Source organism: Cryptomeria japonica, chromosome 4, assembly GCF_030272615.1.
Source record: "Cryptomeria japonica chromosome 4, Sugi_1.0, whole genome shotgun sequence".
NCBI lineage: Eukaryota > Viridiplantae > Streptophyta > Pinopsida > Cupressales > Cupressaceae > Cryptomeria > Cryptomeria japonica.
Genome location: NC_081408.1, coordinates 144,941,528 through 144,965,426, shown reverse-complemented (window position 1 = coordinate 144,965,426; position 23,899 = coordinate 144,941,528). Strand labels below are relative to the sequence as shown.

The following is a 23,899-nucleotide window of genomic DNA, read 5'->3' as shown; positions in this document are numbered from 1 at the left end:
TGCTCAAAGTTAGCTATGACAACTACTGGTGCTCTTCCCCTAATGGTGAACAGTTTGAATAAACTTACCTGAACACTTTGAATGAACTTTTAGAAGAGACAAGACTTCACAAAAAGAACAAATTTCTTAATCAGAATCCATAAAAAAAATAAACATGAAAAAAATCTGAATTGAACATTAGATTCCTTCATTCATTCATTCGACCTAAATGATATAATTGAAGCGATTTATTTCTTTACGCCCTATAAATATTCATTTTAAAATTTCACTTCATGGGACCGTGGGGCTATTTGCCACGTCCAGTCTTCCTTATCCACAATTTCACAGTGCGGCACGAAAACCCTCTTAAAACCCCCATGTACCCACAGAGATCATTCTACTTTAAATTAAAAACCTCCTAATTCATCATCATTGCCATACTTCTGCGACTAGTTTGACAATGCAGAACGTAGTTTTAGCGAATGTCCAAATAATTTTCCCAAGCATTGCGCAAAATGACTCTAAAATTCTTCAGAAGGACGCCAGATTAAATGGGAAGACTTCCTTAGCGTCTAGACAAATAATTTCTTCCAGAAATAATGGCTTGACTCCAGTGAAGAGGCTCCGTATGATAGCAACAGGGTCTACAGAGAAGAAGAAGATTCTGGTAGTAAATGATTCAGAATCTAGCGCTAAAGTTTTGAGAGCCAAAAAAGGTAAGTTGTGAAACTCTATCATCTCTGTAAAAATCACAGTCACAGTAAAATTCTAAGGAAGTAGGCAGAGAATTATTTTCGTTACGAGCGAATTTTTAAGTGCTTAGTATCTGCAATTATCCATTTTAATTTATTTTAGTTTAAATTTATAATCAGATAAAATCATTTTGTCGATCACATTCATAAGATTTGTAAAGAGAATCTTAGGTTATGTTAGTATTTGCAATTATCCATTTTAATTTATTTTAGTTCAAATTTATAATCAGATAAAATCACTTTGTCGATCACATTCATAAGATTTGTAAAGAGAATCTTAGGTTATGTTTGTGATGAACATTGGAACCTTCTTTATATAAAATTGGACTTGTGTTCTAAGAATTTCCATTCGATGGTGTAAATTTGGAAAATGGAAAATTAGTTTCAATTTTTTTTAAGTATTTCCTCTGTAGAGAGCCTTACGGCTAAAATTTGGAAACTGGGAAATAGTTTGTAATGTTTACCATACTTTTGGAAATCGGATAAATACTTTGAAGTTTTATGTGACAAAAAATTGGACACGGGAAATTTATTTTTTTTGTTAAATTTGAAAATTTTATTCATAAAGTTAGAAGGCCATAGGCCAAATGCAAAGACAACCTATATACTTTTATCCCTTTCAGGATGGAAGTTGAAGAATGTTGTTTGATAGGCTTGGATAATCAACAACATTCTTTGTCAAGCATTTAGCATAAAAATTAATCGCTTAAAAAAAAGACGGCACTCAATTTCAAGTTGCTAGTCAAAAGTTTATCAATTTAAATTTTTTCCTGATTTGCCTAAAATTGTAAATAAATTTTTTAACAAAAAATGTCTTCGGAGAAATTTAACAAATTTGAGAGAAAAAATGAGAATATGGCAGTGGAATTTAAGTTCCCTTGGGTTGGACAAAATTAGCAGTTGAAAATCCCATATGACCAAGGGCTTAACTCCTTTGGAGGCTCTCACCACTTCCCTTTGGTGACATAAGTCCTAGAGTATTTGCTGACATCATCAAATCTGCCTTTTTTCAAGATGAATAGTGCGCCTCTTTGCTAAAGAAAAGTTAACACTCTTAACACCTTTAATTGTGCTGATCTCTCACACTGCTAATATGTTGTTCTGCCCTTCTCTACAACTGATTTCCAATGCTTTCTTGCAAATATTGCGAGACTTTGTGCAAAGATTTCCAGATCAAGAGAGATTCAAACATCAAACCTGTAAATATTGCAAATATAGACTGCAAATATTCAAACGTCTTTGCAAATCAACAGAGATTCATATGCTAGAAAGTGCAAATATTGCACAATATTCAAACACCTTTGCAATTTAATCCAAATGAATGGTTCAAACTAGAAACTGAATGCAATGGAAATTGCCTTTGCAAATTAAGGTAAATTTGCAGAAATAGATGCAAAGCAAGGCAGATTTCATACAAAGTGAAGCTAAATTTGTAGAAATAAATGCAAAGTGAGGCAGACTTAAAGGAATTTCAAAGCAAATTAAAGGTGAATTTGCAGACTTAACCAAATGCAGCACACACCTTTTCACAGAATAGAATTTCACACAAAAGAAAGGCCAACCTATTTGCAATGAAAGGCAGGCCGATTTTTTTCACATAGATCTGCTTCAAATTTGCACAGAGGGTGCCAAATATGCACCTTCACAGCTTCAAAGGATTAGCGACTGTCAAAGATCCACGATATTATGCAGATCCACAACCTCACACAACACTACACTAGCAATAAATTTGCACTGAATGAGAACCAATTAGCATTTGTATCAAATTGGCTTTGATACCATGAAAATGGAGCCAGAATTTCTGGAGAAATGCTAATTACAATATCACACGAAATTGCAAGCTAAAATATGTATTGCATTAATCAAGTGATGACCATATAAAGGATTTGAGATATAATTACCTCTCTAACCAACTCCCCACCTAGCAAGATTAACTTACACAGTAAAATAAATGCCATATATAATGAATTTTACACCAACATGGTCCCCTTCCATTTGCAAATTGAGGATTTTGAGATCAACATTTTTTAGGAAATCTTTGATTGCAGAGGTCAAGTTTTGTAGGTTCACCTTTCTCGAATTGTATATTTTGCACATACCTATTCCCAGTTGCGATCTAGTTACGAAGAATGGGCACAATGACATTGAGGGATTTTGGACAAGTCATTTTGAGTCCTCATAGATGTAGATAAGGGGGGAACACACAATTTTTCCTCAAGACAACCCACTTGAGAGGTTCTCTTTTTGTGCAGAGTGCCTTCATCATCCATGGCCTTTCATCTCCCCGTCGAGGATGAGTAAGTATGCTTCTTTGCAGTTTCATCCTCTAAATTGCCATCATACAATTTTTTTTGTCTCTAAAAGTAGAGAGCCTTGGGAGCATCCTTTGATCCAAACCATTACTCTTCTTAGCATCTTGCTCCAACTCATTGTTGTTGTGTAGCTAGGTCAGATCCTTTCTAGGGCCGACGTAGTGCACAAAATGCCAAGTGGCCTGTCGGCCTTGGCATTTATATATCTCGGTTGTATGAGTCTAATTTGGGGCAGCCCCTATTTGGGCGAACCATTTGTGTGTAACTTGTGATTAAGTTAAATGTAACTTGCAACTAAGGGAGACTCATATGTAACTTGTAATATATAGGTATGACCCTTTCCTTGGCGCCAAAAATATATGGCCGACTTGACGTCTATTAAGAGGTATTGATTCATATATATGCAAGGTCATGATTGCATCAATAGATATGAATTCAATAACATGAAGGACACTGCTCGGGGGTGACGATAAGAGCTTATTGTCTATGGTTGGGAAGGCAACAGATCTGATGTTTGCCTGTGGTTAACGAGCACTACCATTAAATAAACGTGGTATCAAAGCGGGTTCCTTCTATAGAGCTTAACCGCTTGAAGGTAGATCTGTTGGCATTGTGTTGTCATTGATGTCAACCGGTATGGGATGACTATCGGTATGAGAGATGTATGTGCAACACTATCATGAAGGAGTATAGAATGAGATATCTTTGATATCACCTTGTGTTGTAGAACACCGGTAAGGTAAAGAAGAGAATGTCATTCAGAGTAATGACCACTGGAGTCACCGGTACACAAGTTAGTGCCTGACTTGTGTGGATGAAATGGACATGTTATCGGTATAGTGTATCACTGATAAGGAAAGAATGTCAACTGGTAAGTGTTGTGTTGACAGTGTGTAGTTGCCAACTGACAAGCTCATGACCAGCATACAAGTAGGATGGGCAAGGTGCTTGAGCTGTTGTTTGTGATGAAGAGGCATAATGTTACCTAAATCAAATCAACACTGGAGGAGAAGAATGAACAGGTCACCGGTATCTTGTGAGGTTGCAGAACAATAGGACTCCCACCGGATGAAGTTGCAGTCACCGTGTGTAGTGATGACTGACAGTGAATGTGCTCACACCGGATCACATGTGCTTGTTTGAAGATATGTTGCACAAACAGGGAAGTCATGAGGGCATTGCAGGATGCAGATGACAAGGTATCACTCCACCGGTAAGTGGAGCTTATCTCCTATTATGCATCATGTGCATTATAGTTTTGTGAGATAAGGAAGAAGAGGTAAAGGCAAGTGTTTGAAGGCTCACATCAGATCTACTGGTGAAACAAAGGAATGCCTCAAGTGCATGAAATCAGGGTTATGCACTGGACCAATAGAGAAGGCATGTTGAGATGCCAAAACAAATGAAGAGTGATGGGTTTGTCACTTTGACAAACCGACAGAAATGTTATCCGAGCTAATCAGGAAGAAGGCAAGGGTGAGCAGATGCAGACAGAGGAAAATGGCCAGATTGAAGATGGAGTCTGGTGGAGGTTGATGACATGGTGTCATCAAGAGTGTTTATTGGTATGTAAGTCCATCGGTAATATGGACAAGGTGCAGATGCAGAAGACTTCCCACCTGGTGCGAAGGAGCATGCTAAGGATAGACATGTGTGGCGACTAGTTAAGGTGTTCCACCGACAGTTCAACAAAGTGAAGACATGAAGGATAACCGGTAAAGTGTGAGATACCGACAGGATTAGTAAACTGACAGAAAAGAAGAACCAGTTGTGTGGTAGGTTGATGGTCTTGATCATACCGAAATAGATGATTTGGCAGAGGTGGAGGTCGATGTGGATGCCACGTAGAGATGAAGTGGCAAGCTTGGAGAGGTCGGTGAAGTGCCATGTAGAAATAGGTGTTTCTACAGGTGCGCATTTAATATGGATCCCAGAGAAAAAATCAGGGAGTTGTTGGCACCTGGATCGAAGCAAGGAGATCGGATTGGATGAGGACCTCGAGAAGGAAACAACATAAGTATTAATGGCGTTTTGACAGATGCAGGTCGAGATACAGGGCCGAAGTTGCTAAGTTTAGAAAACGTGTATTGGAAGGCGCGTTAATGGCGGTAATGAGCAAACAACTGTCTGAGCAATCGGATCGGATAAGATCTGATTGGATTTGGTTTACCTCGAGGTTGATGAGGAAACCCTAACCACCCATGTTTTTGAATTGGTTTTTGGCAGGAAAACTAGGTTATAAATAAAGAAGCCAAAATCATTGAAGGGGGCTGCTGAATAGAAGTAGATAGAGCTGCTGCATGTGAGAGGAGATTAGTCAAGTGCTCATCAAGGAGATATAGAAGAGACTGAGTGTGAGGGAGAACGAGGTTGAAGTGCATTACCGGTAGAAGTGCATTATCGGTAGTGTCCATACTGGCAGAGAAGTAGAAAAGGTAACTACAGAGAAGGGAGACATAGAACTGGCTGAGGGTAGTACCGGTGGAAAGCAGCAGAGTAGTTGAAAGAAGTGAGTACCGACAGGGAGAGAGAGAACTGGTAGAGGAGGTATAGAGGCTGAACCGATAAGATTGCAGCAATGAGTGGGTGAGGAAGAGAACCGGTAGTGAACTGGATAGAAGATCTAGAAGAGAGATTTGCAGAAGTGTTACAAAATTCATTTGTAACAAGGTTATTAATTTGTAAATGATTATGTTTTGTATTCATTGAGTTGTAGCTCGGTGCAGGGGTTGTAGCTCCTTTGGGTTGTAGCCCATAAACAAGTTAGAGGTTGGTGCTCCTTGGGTTGGTGCCCTAAATTAGGGGCTTTAACTCCTTGGGTTGGTGCCCTGAACATTGTAACAAAGATTCATTGTGAGGCTGGATTGGAGTAGTAGTCTCCAGCAGCATTGCTCACCGAGGTTTTTTCCCATCTTGGGTTTTTCCTCGTACATATTGGTGTTATGAGATGTCCCTGTGTGTGAATGCATTTGTGTTTTGTCTCCTCACTAACCGGTAAGTCTGCTTTCAACTAGATTTGTTAATCAGTATACTTTCATAGGGATAGTTAAAGGGAAAAGTTTAGAGAACCACTGATTCACCCCCCTCTCAGTGGTGCATTGTGTCTAACAATTGGTATCAGAGCCTAGGTACCCTGTTTATCAAGCTTTCTCTTGCTTGGGTAGATTCTGGCTTAAGGACACAATGGTCTGTTTGGTGTCAATCCTTGCTCCAGTGTTTGATGGTTCAAACTATTCTATTTGGAGTTGTAGAATGGAAGTTTGCTTGTCCTCTCTAGGGTTTGATGTATGGATGTCGGTTGTTAATGGTCTCCCTAGGAATGTCTGTCCTCCCACCAGCTCTGAAGAAGAAAGAAGATGCATGTGTAATGAAGAAGCCATGAAGGCCATTTTCAGTAGGCTCACAGGTGATGATCCCTCACAGGTGGATAAATGCAGATCGACAAAGAGTCTATGGGATAGACTGAAGAAGTTGTATGGAAATGAACCCTACACCACTGGATCAGTTTGTGGAAGTGAGAAGAACAATGTTGCAAACACATGCACGGATGATAGAGGCAAATCAGATTGTTGCAGTAGCAATGGTGATGAGAAGGCTCATCTCTTCATGGCCCATGAACCAGATATTGAGTATCACACATCAAAAGGGGATAATGTAGATGGATCCCACTGACATGATGTGTTTGGCAGTGATGATGAAGAAGAAGGAGATAAGGAAAATAGATCTAGCCAACAAGATCTATTTGATAGTGAAGGTGAAGAAGAAGATGAAGTAGAAGTTGATCTTGAAGGAGAGCTTGTAAATGCACTTGAAGAACTCAATAGAGTAAGAAAGGAATACAAGCTATTCAAGAATGTTGCTATAGTGGAGCAGAACCGGTTGACTAAATGCCTTGAAGAATCTGAGAAATGCTTCTCAGAGTTGAAGTCTCAAGAAGGCGGCACCAAGGAGTGCCAGTGTAATGATCTAGCATCTGTGCTAGAAGTTAAAGATAAAGAATATTTGCAGCTGGTTGGAGAAATGGAGATTCTCGGAAATGACCTTGAGAAATGTCAAGATGAGCTCAAGGTAAGAATTCGGTTTGATGGCAGCAGTGATGTCTTGGACAAGATGTTGAAGAAGCAAAAGCATGCCAAGGACACTGAAGGTTTAGGAAGTGGTGTCGGTGAATGCTCCACCAACAAGAATGTCCCCCACAATGACATTATGTTTGTCTCCTCAAATGGAGAGAACAAGGGATAGACCTTCACAGTCAGAAATGCTCCCCGGAAGAAAGTTTACCTAACCACAATCGGTGAAGACTTGCAAACAAGAATGAAGACCAGTGCTGCAAGAAGGAGCAATAATGCAGATTCCAAAGGAAAAGGGAAAATGGGAGAAGACAGCTTCACCGGAAGCAAGAACGTGAGAAGACAGCAAAGAGGACCTCCTACCGGCAGAGGACAAAGGAATGCTACCACCCACAGGACAAAGCAAGTGTGGGAGAAAAAGAGACAAGATGGAAGGACTGCATAGAATGGACAATCAAGGATCCATCCTCAAAGAAGGAGAAATGGAGATGCCAGACCGGTAAAATCTCTCCATGCATGGCAGAATAAATTTGTAAGTCATATACCATTCTTTACCGGTTATTGCTTTGCATGTAATGCTTATGGCATAGGGCAGAAGAATGTAGAAAGAGATCTAGAAGGAATCATCTAGGATCTCATAGACATCATGCATATGAGCAAAATGTATCTAGGAGGAGATACATGCATGTCCCCTCTCCTGGTTATGCAAATATTGTTTGTCATAACTGTAATGGAATTGGCCATAGTGTTTGATTGTAGGAAGAGGAACTTACAGTCACGTGAAGGCCGATACAACAACTATGCTCTACAGACAAGTGGATATAGAGCATATGGAAGTCAGAGGCTTGCATGGAACCAAAGGAGAAATGTCCCTGCAGGAGCAAGAGGTCCACCGGATTCGGTTGTTGATCACAACAACATGACCAGAAGCAGACAGTCAAACCGGTATGTCAAGAGATTCCCCAATCATGAAGTTGGGATGGATGCTGTGTGCTACTATAGCACTACTTTTGCCAATGATGCAGAATCAAGAAATGAAAAGACCCATCAACAGAAGATGGAAAGACCTACTCCCAAGCCTGAAAATGGGAAGAAGAATGAGACCAAGCAAGTATGGAGGAAGAAGACCATGGACCGGCATTGTGCATTCCCTGCACAGGTGATATCTCCTAAGGCCTAAAGGAGATGTAGGATCTCAGGGGGAGTAGTATATTGAACTAGATCATTCACCCCCTAAGTGAAGAAGGACACTTGAATAACAAGCTGCTGCTGGTATGAAGGAAGAAAATGAGATGATAAGTGTGTGTAGAGGCTACCTTGACTACAAACCTACAGATGAAAGTTGGATCACTACTGAATGTGTCAATAGATGGAGATTAACAATTGGAATAAGATGCTAAGTGACACAAAATGTCAGGAGTCACAGGAAGGTGCTCTGGTAGTGATGATGGACTGGTACAGTAAACCGGTATGTGCAGGATGTTACTGGCATGAATGCTAACAGGTACTTGTAGGTTATGTAAGACAATGAGGTTGGAGATCATTGCAATAGCCCCGGTAGCACGAAATGTGAAGTTATGTCTCAAGTGGTGTTGATGAAAACCTGAATGACATATGTTGGCTAGGTGGTTGATCATGCAGCAATGCATATCTTTGGGCTAACCGGTTTAATTTATGGCATGGTGATGTCATTGTATGGTATTGTGTAGATTCAGGTTCATGTCATAGGCTGTGGTGGATATGATGGAGCTAAAGATCATCAGATGATCACATATGCACAGTTCAACTGGTATATGGTGAAGTTTGGAGTCCGAGTATTGGACCTGACAAGAAATAAGAACCTGAGATGTATGACTCAGGGGGAGTTCAAGTGTTTATGATGTTGAGCCGACATGCTTGAACTTGTAAGTATACTGACTGCCCAAACTGTAGATGATGGAAATTGCAATAGGTATACCTAGGAGAATTTCATGGTTATGGGTATCTGCTTGTCATTTGGTTGGTTGTATTCATAGTACAATCACATTTGATTCTAAAGAAATTTGGGATCAAACGGGAGGTGATGCAGTTTGACCGACAGGTGAGTAGTATTCATTGACACATCCTTCTGCAATTGAGTGCTTTAACAGATAGCATCAGATTTACATGCTCAATTGGTGTTAGTTGATGGTTGAGTCCTCCATCTCAAGTATTGTGACTTGAGAAAATATAACAAGTGGTATCAAAGGAGGAGATGCATCCAATGAAATAAAAGGGGGAGAAAGAATTTTGCCAGTGACCGGTATATACAAGGAGGAATGATGTCCTAATAGTGCCCTTTTTCCATTACTGTCAAAGGGGGAGAAAGATTCTGTAGTATACTGCATACTACATGAGTGAGAATCCATTGGATCATACAAAGGGGGAGAGAGATTATGTAGTATGTCGGATACTACATGAGTTGACATCAAGGTTGCATGGGTATAGGGGTACTTGGAGACTTTGGAGACTGGTGCTGGTACTGGTACGACTATTTTTTCAAAATAGGAGACGTGGGTACTTGGAGACGCCAATTTCTTTTAAATATAATTTAATAATTTATAGAAATTCTGAAAATATAATGACATTGAACATTAAATATAATGACATTAAATGTAATATAATAATTTAGTAATGGCTGTTGCAACGTTTTAAGAAATCCTTGTGACCTGCATTTGTTTTGAGCATTGTTTTTTTTTTCATTTGTACTACATTTTGATTGTTTTGTTGCCTGTGTTTTTTTTTTTTTTAACATTTAAGGTTTCCTTTTTTTTTGTTTGGCTTGGAGACGGTGGGAGACGAGCGGATATGTTAGTGAGAAGTCTCCTCTCTATGGAGATGTTTTCAACGAAGTTTCCGGTGCGGGAGACGCGTCCAAGTCTCCGGTACGAGTACCCAGGGGCTAGGTACGAGTACCCATGCAACCTTGGTTGACATCAATGCCAAAGGGGGAGATTGTTGGCATTGTATTGTCATTGATGTCAACCGGTATGGGATGACTACCAATATGAGAGATGTATGTGCAACATTGTCATGAAGGAGTACAGAATGAGATATCTTTGATATCACCTTGTGTTGTAGAACACCGGTAAGGTAAAGAAGAGAATGTCATTCAGAGTAATGACCACTGAAGTCACTGGTACACAAGTTAGTGCCTGACTTGTGTGAATGAAATGGATAGGTTACCGGTACAGTGTATCACTGGTAAGGAAAGAATGTCAACTGTTAAGTGTTGTGTTGACAGTGTGTAGTTGCCATCTGGCAAGCTCATGACCAGTATACAAGCAGGATGTGCAAGGTGCTTGAGCTGTTGTTCGTGATGAAGAGGCAGAATGTTACCTAAATCACATCAACACCGGAGGAGAAGAATGAACAGGTTACCAGTATCCTGTGAGGTTGCAGAACAACAAGACTCCCACCGGATGAAGTTGCAGTCACCATGTGTAGTGATGACTGATAGTGACTGTGCTCACACCGGATCACATGTGCCTGTTTGAAGATATGCTGCACAAACAGGGAAGTCATGAGGGCATTGCAGGATGCAGATGACAAGGTATCACTCCACCGGTAAGTGGAGCTTATCTCCTATTATGCATCATGTGCATTATAGTTCTATGAGATAACGAAGAAGAGGTAAAGGAAAGTGTTTGAAGGCTCACATCGGATCTACGGGTGAAACAAAGGAATGCCTCAAGTGCATGAAATCAGGGTTATGCACTGGACCAACAGAGAAGGCATGTTGAGATGCCGAAACAAATGTAGAGTGATGGGTTTGTCACTTTGATAAACTGACAAAAATGTTATTCGAGCTAATCAGGAAGAAGGCAAGGGTGAGTAGATGCAGACAGAGGAAAATGGCCGGATTGAAGATGGAGTCCGGTGGAGGTTGATGACATGGTGTCATCAAGAGTGTTTACCGATATGTAAGTCCACCAGTAATATGGACAAGGTGTAGATGCAAAAGACTTCCCACCTGGTGCGAAGGAGCATGCTAAGGATAGACATGTCTGGCGACTGGTTAAGGTGTTCCACCGACAGTTTAGCAAAGTGCAGACATGAAGGATAACCGGTAAAGTGTGAGATACCGACAAGATCAGTAAACCAGCAAAAAAGAACCAGTTGTGTGGTAGGTTGATGGTCTTGATCATACCGACATAGATGATTTGGCAGAGGTGGAGGTCGATGTGGATGCCACGTAGAGATGAAGTGGCAAGCTTGGAGAGGTCGGTGAAGTGCCATGTAGAAATAGGTGTTTCTACAGGGGTGCATTTAATATGGATCCCATGATTTATGGATTGCATCAAAGGAGTGCGGCTCGAGGAAGAATGAACGACAGAGAAAAAATTAGGGAGTTGTTGGCACCTGGATCGAAGCAAGGAGATCGGATTGGATGAGGACCTATTGATGTGTATTTTGTACACGATCAAACACAGAATAAAATACCTAAAGGTACCTTATCCTCTCTTGAACAAAGTTCCCGACTGCTGAAGATCTCGCTGAAGGATCAGTCAAAGTAACTCCAAGGTTCTGTTATGTAGGATCTCTACTCGTGGATAAGCTCTTCGCGGTATGATGTGATTTTGTTGGAATCACAAGGGGACTTACACTCGATGACCTGAACGTCTAATTTGCTGGAATCACAAGTCCTATTCACTAATTGGAAGGCAAACAAATGGAAAAAGATGCAGGGTTTAGGAAGTCTACTCTACTATCTAGAATGCGAGAAGATGGATGAATGACTAGGTGGAGTCCTACTGGGCTGGGTTTCACCATCAAGTTGAACAATTCAACACCAACTCAGTGCGATCTTCTAAGGGATGCTTCCAATACGTTCAAATCGTACACCATCTGACAATGATCACCATTCAAGATAATGCATGAACAATAGACGTGTAACGACTTAAGATTAAGCTCATTTTATGCCAGTTGACCACGTAGGGCGCACTTACCATCAGTAAGAGGCTAGTGGTATGGACTAGACAGATTCCACATAGGTGCATTCAACAATTTTCTTCACTCAATTTAATCATCTATCATAAAAAATGAAGATTCAACAAGAGACTATGCACATTGCAAAGAAACAACATATTCCACCATATCTTCAATGTAAAGAAGTCTTTACAATTAAGGCAACAATGTCTTGCCTTCTCTTCTTAATCTACTCTAATTGCTATTCTACTATTCTGGCCTCTATTACTAACTATTAACTATTAGCTATTATTGACTAACTATTGTCTATTAACTAACCATTTGCCTTTACAAATGAGGAGCCAGGGCTTATATAGTGCCCTCAATACAATTCAATGGCTTAGATCAATTTGAGATCAATGGCTGAGATTTTACAATGAAAACCCTAATTAGGGTTTGTTACAACAAACTTAATTCTGACCAATGAAATAATTGCATTATTTGGACACATGTCTTCTTTGGAATATTCGACCAATGGATAACCGGGGTAGGTACATTGAAGTTTGTGCCATCTTTGATGAGTCAAGTACATGAATCTAGACATGCTGAAGTGGACCAACCCGACTGGAGGAGTGATGACTGGGATGCCACCTTGTCTGACACTTGGTTGATACTCAATTTGGTGATGCTGAGAAGCTAACTTTAATTAACTCTTTTGAAACTATTTGCTTCTCCAACGGACCCTTGCTTTGATCCTCTTTTGTCTTTGATGTGTAGGATGGATGGTGTACCTTCCCTTAAAATGCTGGGCTGGAAAAGGTCGTCCCTGTCGATGCTGGGCTGGAGGAGGTCGTCCTTGATGATGCCTGCTCTTCTTTCATCTGCAAAACAAATCAAGAGATGATTAAGGACACATAATGAATTTATTTCAACATAGCATTTCCTACCTTAAATCATCAACAAGAAGATATCAAAATGAAGTTTGCTTAAAATTCTTTCCAAGGACAAGCTCCATAAGAATTTTGCTCTGGACCCTTTGGAAGGGTCAGGAGCGAATTTTGCATTCCTAGCTCAAATTCTTCTCACCTTGTGATCATACTTGCTTAGATACATGCCCAAGGACGTCCTCATTCTCAACCAACACCAAGCTTGATGTAAATTTGGGGCAAAAATGGAGGTTTTAAGAATTTCGCTGTAGACCCTTTGGAAGGGTCAGGAGCGAAATTCAAGTTTTAGGTCTTAATTCCTCATCTCCTTCATTTCAATTCATCTTGTAAGGCTAAATAACATCCTTCCATCCTCAACCACGCCCCAAGAATCAAAGTCTTGGCCTCACACAAGGGAAAAATAGTTGATTTGAAGAATTTCGCTCTGGACCCTTTGGAAGGGTCGGGAGCGAAATTCCAATTTTAGCTCAAAATTCACATTTTTGAAGGTGAAACATCTTTCCAAGGCATTCCAAATAGCTTCTCTCACCCTAGTATAGTACTGACTTAGCACAAAATTTGTAGAAAAGGATGGTTTTAGTGTTTTTCGCTCTGGACCCTTTGGAAGGGTCAGGAGCGAATTTCTTGCTTGTAGTTCACTTCTTCATCATTTCAACTTCAATCCACCTCACAAGGCAAGGAAATACTTCTCTTCTTTCATTCAACCTAAGTTTAACTTGATTTTGCGAGGCAAAATAGGTGATTGAAGTATTTTCACCTTGGACCCTTTGGAAGGGTCAGGAGCGATTTTCCTCCTCTGGCCTAAAATCATCATTTTTGGAGACAACCATCAACTCAAGGGCAATCTCAAGGGCATCTTTTACCTTGGTCTAGGCATAGCTTAGCATAAATTTGAAAGGAATAGGTAGATTTTAGGATTTTTGCTCTAGACCCTTTGGAAGGGTCAGGAGCGAAAATCTTGTTTTAGGGCTATTTCGCCATCCTTTCAACTTCAAATCACCTCCAAGACTTAGAACACCTTGCCTCACTCCTCTCCAGGGTATAAAAACCAAAATCTTGACTTGATTTGTAAGGAAAAAGGGTGGTCTTAAGAATTTCGCTCTGGACCCTTTGGAAGGGTCAGGAGCGGAATTCTCATTTGGCTTCAAAATTTGCATTCCTGGTGACCAAAATGCACTCTAAGGCAATCCAAATGACTTCTCGCACCCTTGTCCAAGTTTAACTTTGCTCAAATTTTGGAAGAAAAGATGGTTTTTAGGATTTTCGCTCTGGACCCTTTGGAAGGGTCAGGAGCGAAAATCACTTTAGGCTCAATTCCTTCATCTTTCATGGTTTCTAGCAACTTAAAGTCACTCTCAGGGGCAACTTCTCCTTGATTTTACCTTATCCCACACTTGATCTAGCAAAAAAATTGATAGCAAAGAGAGGTTTTGAGAAAATTCGCTCTGGACCCTTTGGAAGGGTTAGGAGTGAAATTCTCATTCTTGACCAAAAATCATCATTTTTTCAACTTGAAACTTCATTGCAAGGTAGAATCTCATCCTTCATTGCCCTAGGAACAAGGTTTCATGTCCAAGAAAGGTCAAAAAGCAGGCTTATAAGGAATTTCGCTCTGGACCCTTTGGAAGGGTCAGGAGCGAAATTTCCTTTCTTGGCTAGAATCCTTCATTTTCATAGCTACCAAACACTCTCAAAGGCAAGATCATGTTCATTCTCCTTCTCATCATGCCTTGGACACCAAATTTTAGCCAAACAAGGAAAGAAATGCATCTTAGGGAGATTTTCGCTCTAGACCCTTTGGAAGGGTCAGGAGAGAAAATCAAGATTTGTGTTAGATTCTTCATTTCTCCAATTCAAAAACCACCTCGAGAGGCAAAGACATGCTATCTCACTTCCATCCACGCCATAACAAACCAAGGACTGGACCTCCTTCAATGGAAAAATAGGTGTTTTTAGGAATTTCGCTCTGGACCCTTTGGAAGGGTCAGGAGCGAAATTCATCTTTTGGTCCAAAATCCTTCACATTTGAAAGCATTTCCAAAGGCCACAAGATGTCTATCCTACCTTTCAAGATACCCTGCAAATCAAGATTTGGTCAAACTAAGGAGGAAATGAGCTTTAGGAGGATTTTCGCTCTGGACCCTTTGGAAGGGTCAGGAGCGAAAATTTCATTCTAGGCTAGATTACTCACTTTTCCAACTTCAAACCACCTCAAGAAGCAAACTTAGATCATTTTCCACCTAAGGAACAAGGTTTCAGGGTCAAACAAGGTAGCAAATGAAGTTTATGATGAATTTCGCTTTGGACCCTTTGGAAGGGTCAGGAGCGAAATTCTCCTTTAGGCCAAAATCTTGTTCTTCAAAATCATCGAACTCCACCTCAAGGCAAAAACAAACTAGCTTATCATCCAACACGCCTTAGAAACCAACACTTAGTCAAAATTAAGAAGGAAATGAGAGCTACAAAGATTTTCGCTCTAGACCCTTTGGAAGGGTCAGGAGCGAAAATCATGTTTTGGGTTTGATCCTTGACTTTTCCAACTCTCACCCTCTTTGGGAGGCAAACATAGATCCTTCCTCATGCATCTCCACCTAGGTCCTGACTCTTGCTGAAGGAAAAATGAGTGTTTTCAAGAATTTCGCTATGGACCCTTTGGAAGGGTCAGGAGCGAAATTCACATTCTTGGCTAAAATCTTGACCTTATCCACCTTTACTCACCTCCTAAGGTTAGAACATGTCAAGACACCCCCAAACATGCCTAAGGAACTATGAAATTGGTCTTGTCAAGTGACAAATTGAGGTGCACAAGGATTTTCGCTCTGGACCCTTTGGAAGGGTCAGGAGCGAAAATCATGTTCTTGGCCAAGATCCTGACTTCATTTTCACATTCCTTCATCCAAACAAGCATTTTGCCTTCACAAATGCCTGGGAATGAGCTAGTTCATGACTTTGGGCAATGTAGAATGTCTTATGGAGAATTTCGCTTTGGACCCTTTGGAAGGGTCAGGAGCGAAATTCGCTTTGGACTCTTTGGAAGGGTCAGGAGCAAAATTTGACATTTTGGTCTCTCCGTCAGGATTCATGTATGGAATATAACATTCAAGTATACGTGACATTTCCTTATATCTTTCTTCTCTCTTATACTTTAAGTTATATTCCATATATACTTCCAGGATGGTTGAGAGTGGTTTCGGACCTCCAGGAGTTATATTGCAAAATCTAGTTTTTGGAGGATTCTTCAGTTTTCTAGACATAGTCAAATTTCAGGATTAGGAAGACATTCCAGACAGCCAAATTTCAGGATCAGGACATTCCAGACAGCCAAATTTCAGGGCATTTGAAGATCAGGATGACATTCCAGACTTCATCACTCACCAACTTGACCTAGTTCAGACCTTCAAGAATAATACTCACTCACCAAGCAAGACACAATTAGCAACAAGAGCAAAACCAGGCCCTAAGGAAGACTTTCAAAGAAACCCTAATTCTGGGGCCCAAAAGACTCACCTCGGCTCAAGCAGAGCTTGCCATCCTAGTGATCCCCCTGGCGACACTCGAAAAGCAAAGGCTAATAGACAAAACACTAAAACCTAGAAAGCAAAACCCCACAAAGCGAAAAAAGTAGGGGTCCCCATTTGCAATGGGGCGATGTGTGAATACGTCACAACAAGACCTCGAGAAGGAAACAACAGAAGTATTAATGACGTTTTGACAAATGCAGGTCGAGATACATGGCCAGAGTTGCTAAGTTTAGAAAGCGTGTATTGGAAGGCGTGTTAATGGCGGTAATGAGCAAACAACTGTCTGGGTGATCAGATCGGATAAGATCTGATTGGATTTGGTTTACCTCGAGGTTGATGAGGAAACCCTAACCGCCCATGTTTTTGAATTGGTTTTTGGTGGGAAAACTAGGTTATAAATAAAGAAGCCAAAATCATTGAAGGGGGCTGCTGAATAGAAGAAGATAGAGCTGCTGCATGTGAGAGGGGATTAGTCAAGTGCTCATCAAGGAGATATAGAAGAGACTGAGTGTGAGGGAGAACGAGGTAGAAGTGCATTACCAGTAGTGACCATACTGACAGAGAAGTAGAAAAGGTAACTGCAGAGAAGGCAGACATAGAACCGACTGAGGGTAGTACCGGTGGAAAGCAACAGAGCAGCTGAAAGAAGTGAGAACCGACAGAGAGAGAGAGAACTGGTAGAGGAGGAAAAGAGGCTGAACCGATAAGATTGCAGCAGTGAGTGGGTGAGGAAGAGAACCGGTAGTGAACTGGATAGAAGATCCAGAAGAGAGATTTGTAGAAGTGTTACAAAATTCATTTGTAACAAGGTTATTAATTTGTAAATGATTGTTTTGTATTCACTGAGTTGTAGCTCGGTGCAGTGGTTGTAGCCCATAAACAAGTTAGGGGTTGGTGCCCTAAATCAGGGGTTGTAGCTCCTTGGGTTGGTGCCCTAAACATTGTCACATAGATTCATTGTGAGGTTGGATTGGAGCAGTAGTCTCCAACAACTTTGCTCATCGAGGTTTTTTCTCGTTTTGGTTTTTTCCTCGTACATACTGGTGTTATGAGATGTCCCAATGTGTGAATGCATTTGTGTTTTGTCTCCTCACTAACTGGTAAGTCTGCATTCAGCTAGATCTGTTAACTAGTATACTTTCATAGGGATAGTTAAAGGGAAAAGTTTTGAGTACCACTGATTCACCCCCTCTCAGTGGTGCATTGTGTCTAACAAGATCTTGTGCTTTTGAGGAAGTTCAATCAAAGTAATTTGCGTGGAGACTAAGTAGCTTCGAATCTTGCAACAACGACTATCTGTAATATAGATGGAACTCTTAAACAAAGCAAGAAAAATGGAGGATTCTCTAAGTCTAGGTAACAAAAGGCTAAAGAAAATGTCGAGGGCAAGAGCAACACAAGTCATGAAGGAGGCGATGTTTCAGGTCAGGTTGTGCAAGCTGATCCAAAACACTGCAACGTGGTTTGAACTTGCATTCACGAGGTGGCAAATCCCTTGGGCTATGTTTCCACAGTCGATGAAACCCTTGAGTTGACTGCTTTGACACAACCCTAGAGTCATCTTGGTCGAGTTCAATCACCTATCTCTGCAACCAGTGGCATTACACCTTGCAATTGAAGGCATCGAAGTCTATCGAAAGAGAATCGAGGGCACTTAAATTGGGCGAACTGCTTTTATCACCACATCCCTGCAACCAGTGGCATTACACCTTGCAATTGAAGGCATCGAAGTCTATCGAAAGAGAATCGAGGGCACTTAAATTGGGCGAACTGCTTTTATCACCACATCCCTGCCTTCTTCCTTAGTCTGAACCAGTCATATACAACGGCTGGTAGTTGCAGTTTGAGGGCGGCACCTATGAATTAGGAGTCAGCATGTATAGGAATTCTCATGTCCGGTAAGGGGTCATTATCATAGCTTACAGTTTGACTGTTCAGGCCGAACCCTTTCCACAAACCTGCGATCCTATCTATAGTGCTATTCCTTATGCCTAGCACAATGGAGTAGCTGATAGCTGAATTTTGGTGTGACATAATTGTGATTGCGAATATTATTTCCTTTGTCCGGAAATAGGTCCATTTCGACTAAATATCGAGGAAGGCATTCTTCAGGCAGCGTCTCTCCCTCTCTATCCGTAGGATATCATTCTTGGCACTCATTTTGGCACGGGCTGAGAACTAATACCAGCGACTCACATACAAATATCATTGAAGGGGTCTAATACAAAGGTTTTGCAATCCTTATTTACTGGAGCTTAAGCTAGCATGGTTTTCTGGGTGAAGCCGGGCATGAGAAATCTTCGATAACTGATTAGAAGGGGTTCCATTCAAACCTATGTTTGACTGAAAACTTATGACAGACATGTTCCTTGTTCATCCTTGGAAGTCGTGTGAGTTCCAGCACTCAGAAAGGCTTGGTGTGTCTCAGATTTGAAGGGTGATGCTCCTAGGACTTAGTGTCTCAGTCTTTGTGGATGAAAAGATGAGACACAGTTGCAGGACTAACTCCATGGGTATCAACAATAAAGAGATAAGTATTTTTTTGCTTGTATCCCTATATAATGTCTAGGAATTTTTGAGTTATTAATTTTTGCTATGACATTGGGATAGTGAATCTTGTATGCTTCTAGCATTGGTGTTTCCCTTCGAGATAGTTTAGTTCTATGAACTATTATTAAACTCTCTAAAATGCTTTCAGGATAGACCAAGAAGCATTCAAGGGAGAAAGAACTTGAAGCTTGCAGTCATAGAACTGAGATGATGGCCGAAAGAGTTTCTTCAAGGAAGGAAGATTTTGAGGCATCCTGTGAGGAAGCATCACAGGCCGAAGTCTAGAGACAGCTTGCTGCCATAAAGTTGAGTTGGTGATACATAACTAGAGGTAACCTTGGACAAGGAGGTCAGAAGATTGATTTCAGCTTCGGAGGGAGCTCAAGGAAGCCTAACATTTCAGCTTCAGAGGGAGCTTGACATTTCAGCTTCAGAGGGAGCCCGACTTTCTAGCTTCAGAGGGAGCCACAATATCATGAAGATTTGGTTAATGCATTTTTCTTTGTGATGGAGAAATTTGAGGTGAAAGCCCTTGGTTAATGAGCTCTTCTCTGTGAGGGAGAAGTTCGAGGAACAATCCCTTGTTAATGAGTTCTTCTCTGTGAGGGAGAAGTTCGAGGTGCAATCCCTTGTTAATGAGTTCTTCTCTGTGAGGGAGAAGTTCGAGGTGCAATCCGTCGTTAATGCATTCTTCTTTGGGAGAAGTTTGAGGTGAAAGCCCTCATTCCACCCTTTGCGAGTAGGTATGGTGGATCCAACCTCTGCGAGTAGGCATGGTGGAGTTGCATTCTTCTTTGGGAGAAGTTTGAGGTTAGAGCCCTCGGTCCACCCTTTGCGAGTAGACATGGTGGAGCCACCCTTTGCGAGTAGGCATGGTGGTAATGCACCCTTCTTTGGGAGAAGATCGAGGTGAAATCCCTCTTCCACCCTTTGTGAGTAGGTATGGTGGGTATCATGGAAGAAATTCCATGATATGCTTGTTCACCCTCTGGGAGTAGCTATGGTGAACGCATTATTCATGGGAGTAGCCATGGTGGTAGTCACTATGTGACTTGGTTATTCAGAAGCAGTCCTCCCTAGCTAAGAGGGAGTGTTGTTGTGTAGCTAGGTCGGATCCCTTCTAGGGCTGACCTAGTGCACAAAATGCCAAGTGGCTTGTCGGCCTTGGCATTTGGATATCTCAGTTGTATGAGTCTAATTTGGGGCAGCCCCTATTTGGGCGAACCACTTGTGTGTAACTTGTGATTAAGTTAAATGTAACTTGCAACTAAGGGAGACTCATATGTAACTTGTAATATATAGGTCTGACCCTTTCCTTGGCGCCAAAAATATATGGCCGACTTGAGGTCTATTAAGAGGTATTGATTCATATATATGTAAGGTCATGATTGCATCAATAGATATGAATTCAGTAACATGAAGGACATGTAGTGTGCTTGGGGGTGACGATAAGAGCTTATCTTCTATGGTTGGGAAGGCAACAAATCTGATGTTTGCTTGTGGTTAACGAGCACTACCATTAAATCAACACTCATTAGCATTGGAATAATAAAATATCACTATTCCTATTAAGTTGAAACCTAGCTGAGAGGTGAGGGCAATTGCCCAATTGGTTAACAATCTCTTGAATTTCAATGCCTTCATGAAGACTTTAAGACAGGGAACTTATAGAGTTCACAATGATTAAAGTTCTATGTTCTAGGAAGAACAGGCCCATAGGAAGCACTAGGAACCCTAAAAGATTCTAACATCTTTTGCCAAACATTAAAAAAGACAGCCAACAACAACGAATGAAGGGCAAAATGATTCATAGGGAGTCCATTGTGAAAAACAGGCTCTCACATAACTGCAGCAAAGAGAAGTGAAAGATAGAGGTTAACAACATCAAAGGGAGCCATAAAAATGAGATGCGCACCTTCCCATCAATGACCAAAAAAGAATCAATGATGGGAAGCATGGAAAAGAAAAAGTATAGAGGATTAAAAATAGCATGCCAACCACAAGGTAGGAACAACCAAAAATAAAGGGGAATCAGTTTGCCATAAAGCAGGAAGAGGTAATGAAGAAACAATATCAAGAGACTAACACCAAGAGTGGAAAGAACCAGATCTGCAATCACCAAAGAGGGAAATAGCGCCCGTCAAAGGTTGTAACAAGAAGGCAAGAGTAAAAAGGAAAAAGAATGCCGCTTGTTTGGCTAGGTGCACAAAAACAATGGAGGGGCCACCAAGAAAGAAATATCTGGAAAAGGCCAAAAGACATAATGTTTTTATCTTCAATGAAGTTGGCATCCTTGTGGAACCATGCAATGCACAAGTAGGGGTTAAAAGCAAGGGGCTATAGGCGTTTCCCACTTCAACCTCACATAAGAAAGTGTGCCATCACGATATCAATAGAAACATTGGGTGAAGCTAAGGGTCCTCCTCTTGGTCATTTCTAATTGCTATGTATGTTAATCAATCTATGTTTGTTTTTGTAACAGCAAGCTGACAAAAGGAAACTGTAAAGTTTATCTTGCTTAAATCACTGTTCTATTTCTCTAAATCATTGCGTTTTGGTAAATATTTCCTTTGCACTTTTATAATAGTGCTTTGTAATAATCCTCAGAAAGCTTCACACTTGTTTGAGGAATTCAGTAACCAACAAGTTACCTGTTTATAAGTACTATGTCTTTATCAGAAAAAATGTCTGATGTATATAGCTTCAATTTAATATGTTAACAATTATAGTCTTATCACACTCAAATAGGCTTGAAAATATCACATTATTGTGTGATGCATGCTACATTTTGATTGCTTCATAACTATAACTGCAAATAAGCATTAGAGCTAACAGAAACACTCTGTATTTTCTCATTAATGAAATTCAGTTTTCATATTTCATGTTGATGGCTATATCCTGAAGCGTATACTTACTTACCTAAGTATCAGTGTGGTGTCTATAAAGAAAAGAATGAATATAGGTGTAAAGTGGTCATAGGGGTTCTGGTTTCTTTGGTAAAATTTTCATATCTTGGACTTGCCTCAGTGACTTTCATAGCATCCTGATGTTTTTTCTTGTGTCTTTGCCTAAGGTTACAGGTGGTCTTTATGCTACAGTACCTAAGCATGAAATGCACAGATCGAGTAAAAGTGATCTGGAAACTCAAAAAATTTACAGAGAGGGGAAGAAATTCGAGGAGAGCACAAGTAACAAAATAAAACCCTTGTTAAGGAGAGAAGGTACCAACATTGATAGCACTTGCAAAGATATTTCAAAAACTAAAAATAACCATGGAAGGTGGGGCAAATTTGTTGAGTATTCACCTCAAGGTAAACCCAAAACATTGAATGCATCAAAAGAAGGGTCCAAGTTTGGTTCTGCTAACGATTTTTTTAGCTTGAGAACCTTCAAAGATCTTGGTGCTAGTGAGGATATGCTGCAGGCCCTGAAAACCCAAGGCATTTTACGTCCTTCACATATTCAGGTTGGTATTCATTTGCTTGTTTTCTTGATGTTATTGTCATCTACCTATTAGGAGCATGCATTATGAGTGATGTTTTTGTTTCTGGTTGTTAGTGTACATTTATAAGTCAAGTTTTGGTCTTGGAATTTATTGTTTCATCTAGAAATTTATAAATTTGAAAAGAGTTTTAGTTGTAGCACTATAGTTTTATTCATGAATTCAATGGATAAGGCTTTTTCTATTTTGAGTTTTTCAATATATTGGTTGAGAATGTGATATGATCTCATTTTGACCTTTAAAAGTCAAAATGTTAATGCATAAGTGCACAAGAACAATAATTCGAAAAGACAACTTGATTATCAATTCAAAAGCTTGAGTGGTTTGAGATGGCCATTTTTTGCAACTTCTTTGAGAGAGAGAATCTCCAACAAGCAATATGCAATGACAGAACATGGAAATCTTCAATACACTGTTCTTATATATTGTTATATTGTATGCATATAATACATATAAGACCCAATTTAACACCATAAGATAGGTGACAAACCCCTCATAAACACTAACATACAAATGGTACATGATCACATAAGCTACCTATGTTCCATGGGGACACGTCCCCAGGGCTGGTACCCCCATACCCATACTGGGAACGGTACGGGAACTCAGGAACGGCCTTTTTCCATACCCTACCTGTCCCTCATTCCCAGTTAAAAATGGAAACGTTTCTGGGACTTGCTTGGGCCATTTCAGAAGATTTTGGTGGCCATTCAATTGGGTTGTTCTGAGAAACCCAGAAAGAAGGCAAGCCAGCTGCTCAAGTTGTTTAGCCACTACAGAGATGAGTGGGAATGTATAGAGACTGTCGATTTCAAGGATGTAAAGTAATCTTTTTGATTGTTTAGCCTTTGATCATGATTGTATCTTTAATATGCCTGCTGAATTCGATATTTTGAATGGAAGCTCACTATCACCAGCTAAAATATAAAGACTTAAAATATAAGTCTTTGTGTAACAATTTCTGGTTTCTGAATTGAATTCTGGTATGCATGTACCTGTGTATCTTCTATTCTTTTCCTTTTATCAGCTGGTTTGGACAGGGAGGTGATCAAGAATAAAATGCAGTTTTTGTTTGGGTTTGGTCTGGTTTAGATTCTAATGGTGTGTCTTTCTACCACCCACCATTTTTGAATGCTGTATAATTATATTGTCTTTTTACTTAATAAATAGTAGTGTACGACTTGTTTATCAAATAGTTATAAAGTGCATCTTTCAAAATGTTTATGTTAATTAATTTAAATAAAATAATCCAAGTTTAGATGTAATTTCAAGTCTACTGCTATGTATTAAGCTTCTACAATGTCTATGATGAATGCTTTATCAATGTTATGATATGCATA

The 23,899-nt window shown here is 40.3% G+C and overlaps 1 protein-coding gene across 3 annotated transcripts in view; it reads left to right on the top strand.

The window, feature by feature from the left end:
* The first annotated feature begins 268 nt into the window (after positions 1-268).
* LOC131074115 (DEAD-box ATP-dependent RNA helicase 50) overlaps positions 269-23,899 on the top strand; it is a 161,345-nt gene continuing 137,714 nt past the window's right edge. The window contains exons 1-2 of one of the 3 annotated variants that reach the window (XM_058010664.2): positions 269-695; positions 22,138-22,523. In XM_058010664.2, coding sequence (XP_057866647.1) covers positions 440-695; positions 22,138-22,523 — 642 coding nt within the window. In that variant the 5' untranslated portion in view covers positions 269-439. Of the gene's footprint in view, positions 696-22,130; positions 22,524-23,899 lie in introns of all 3 variants that reach the window. The other 2 variants (XM_058010663.2, XM_058010665.2) reach the window with 2 other exon arrangements.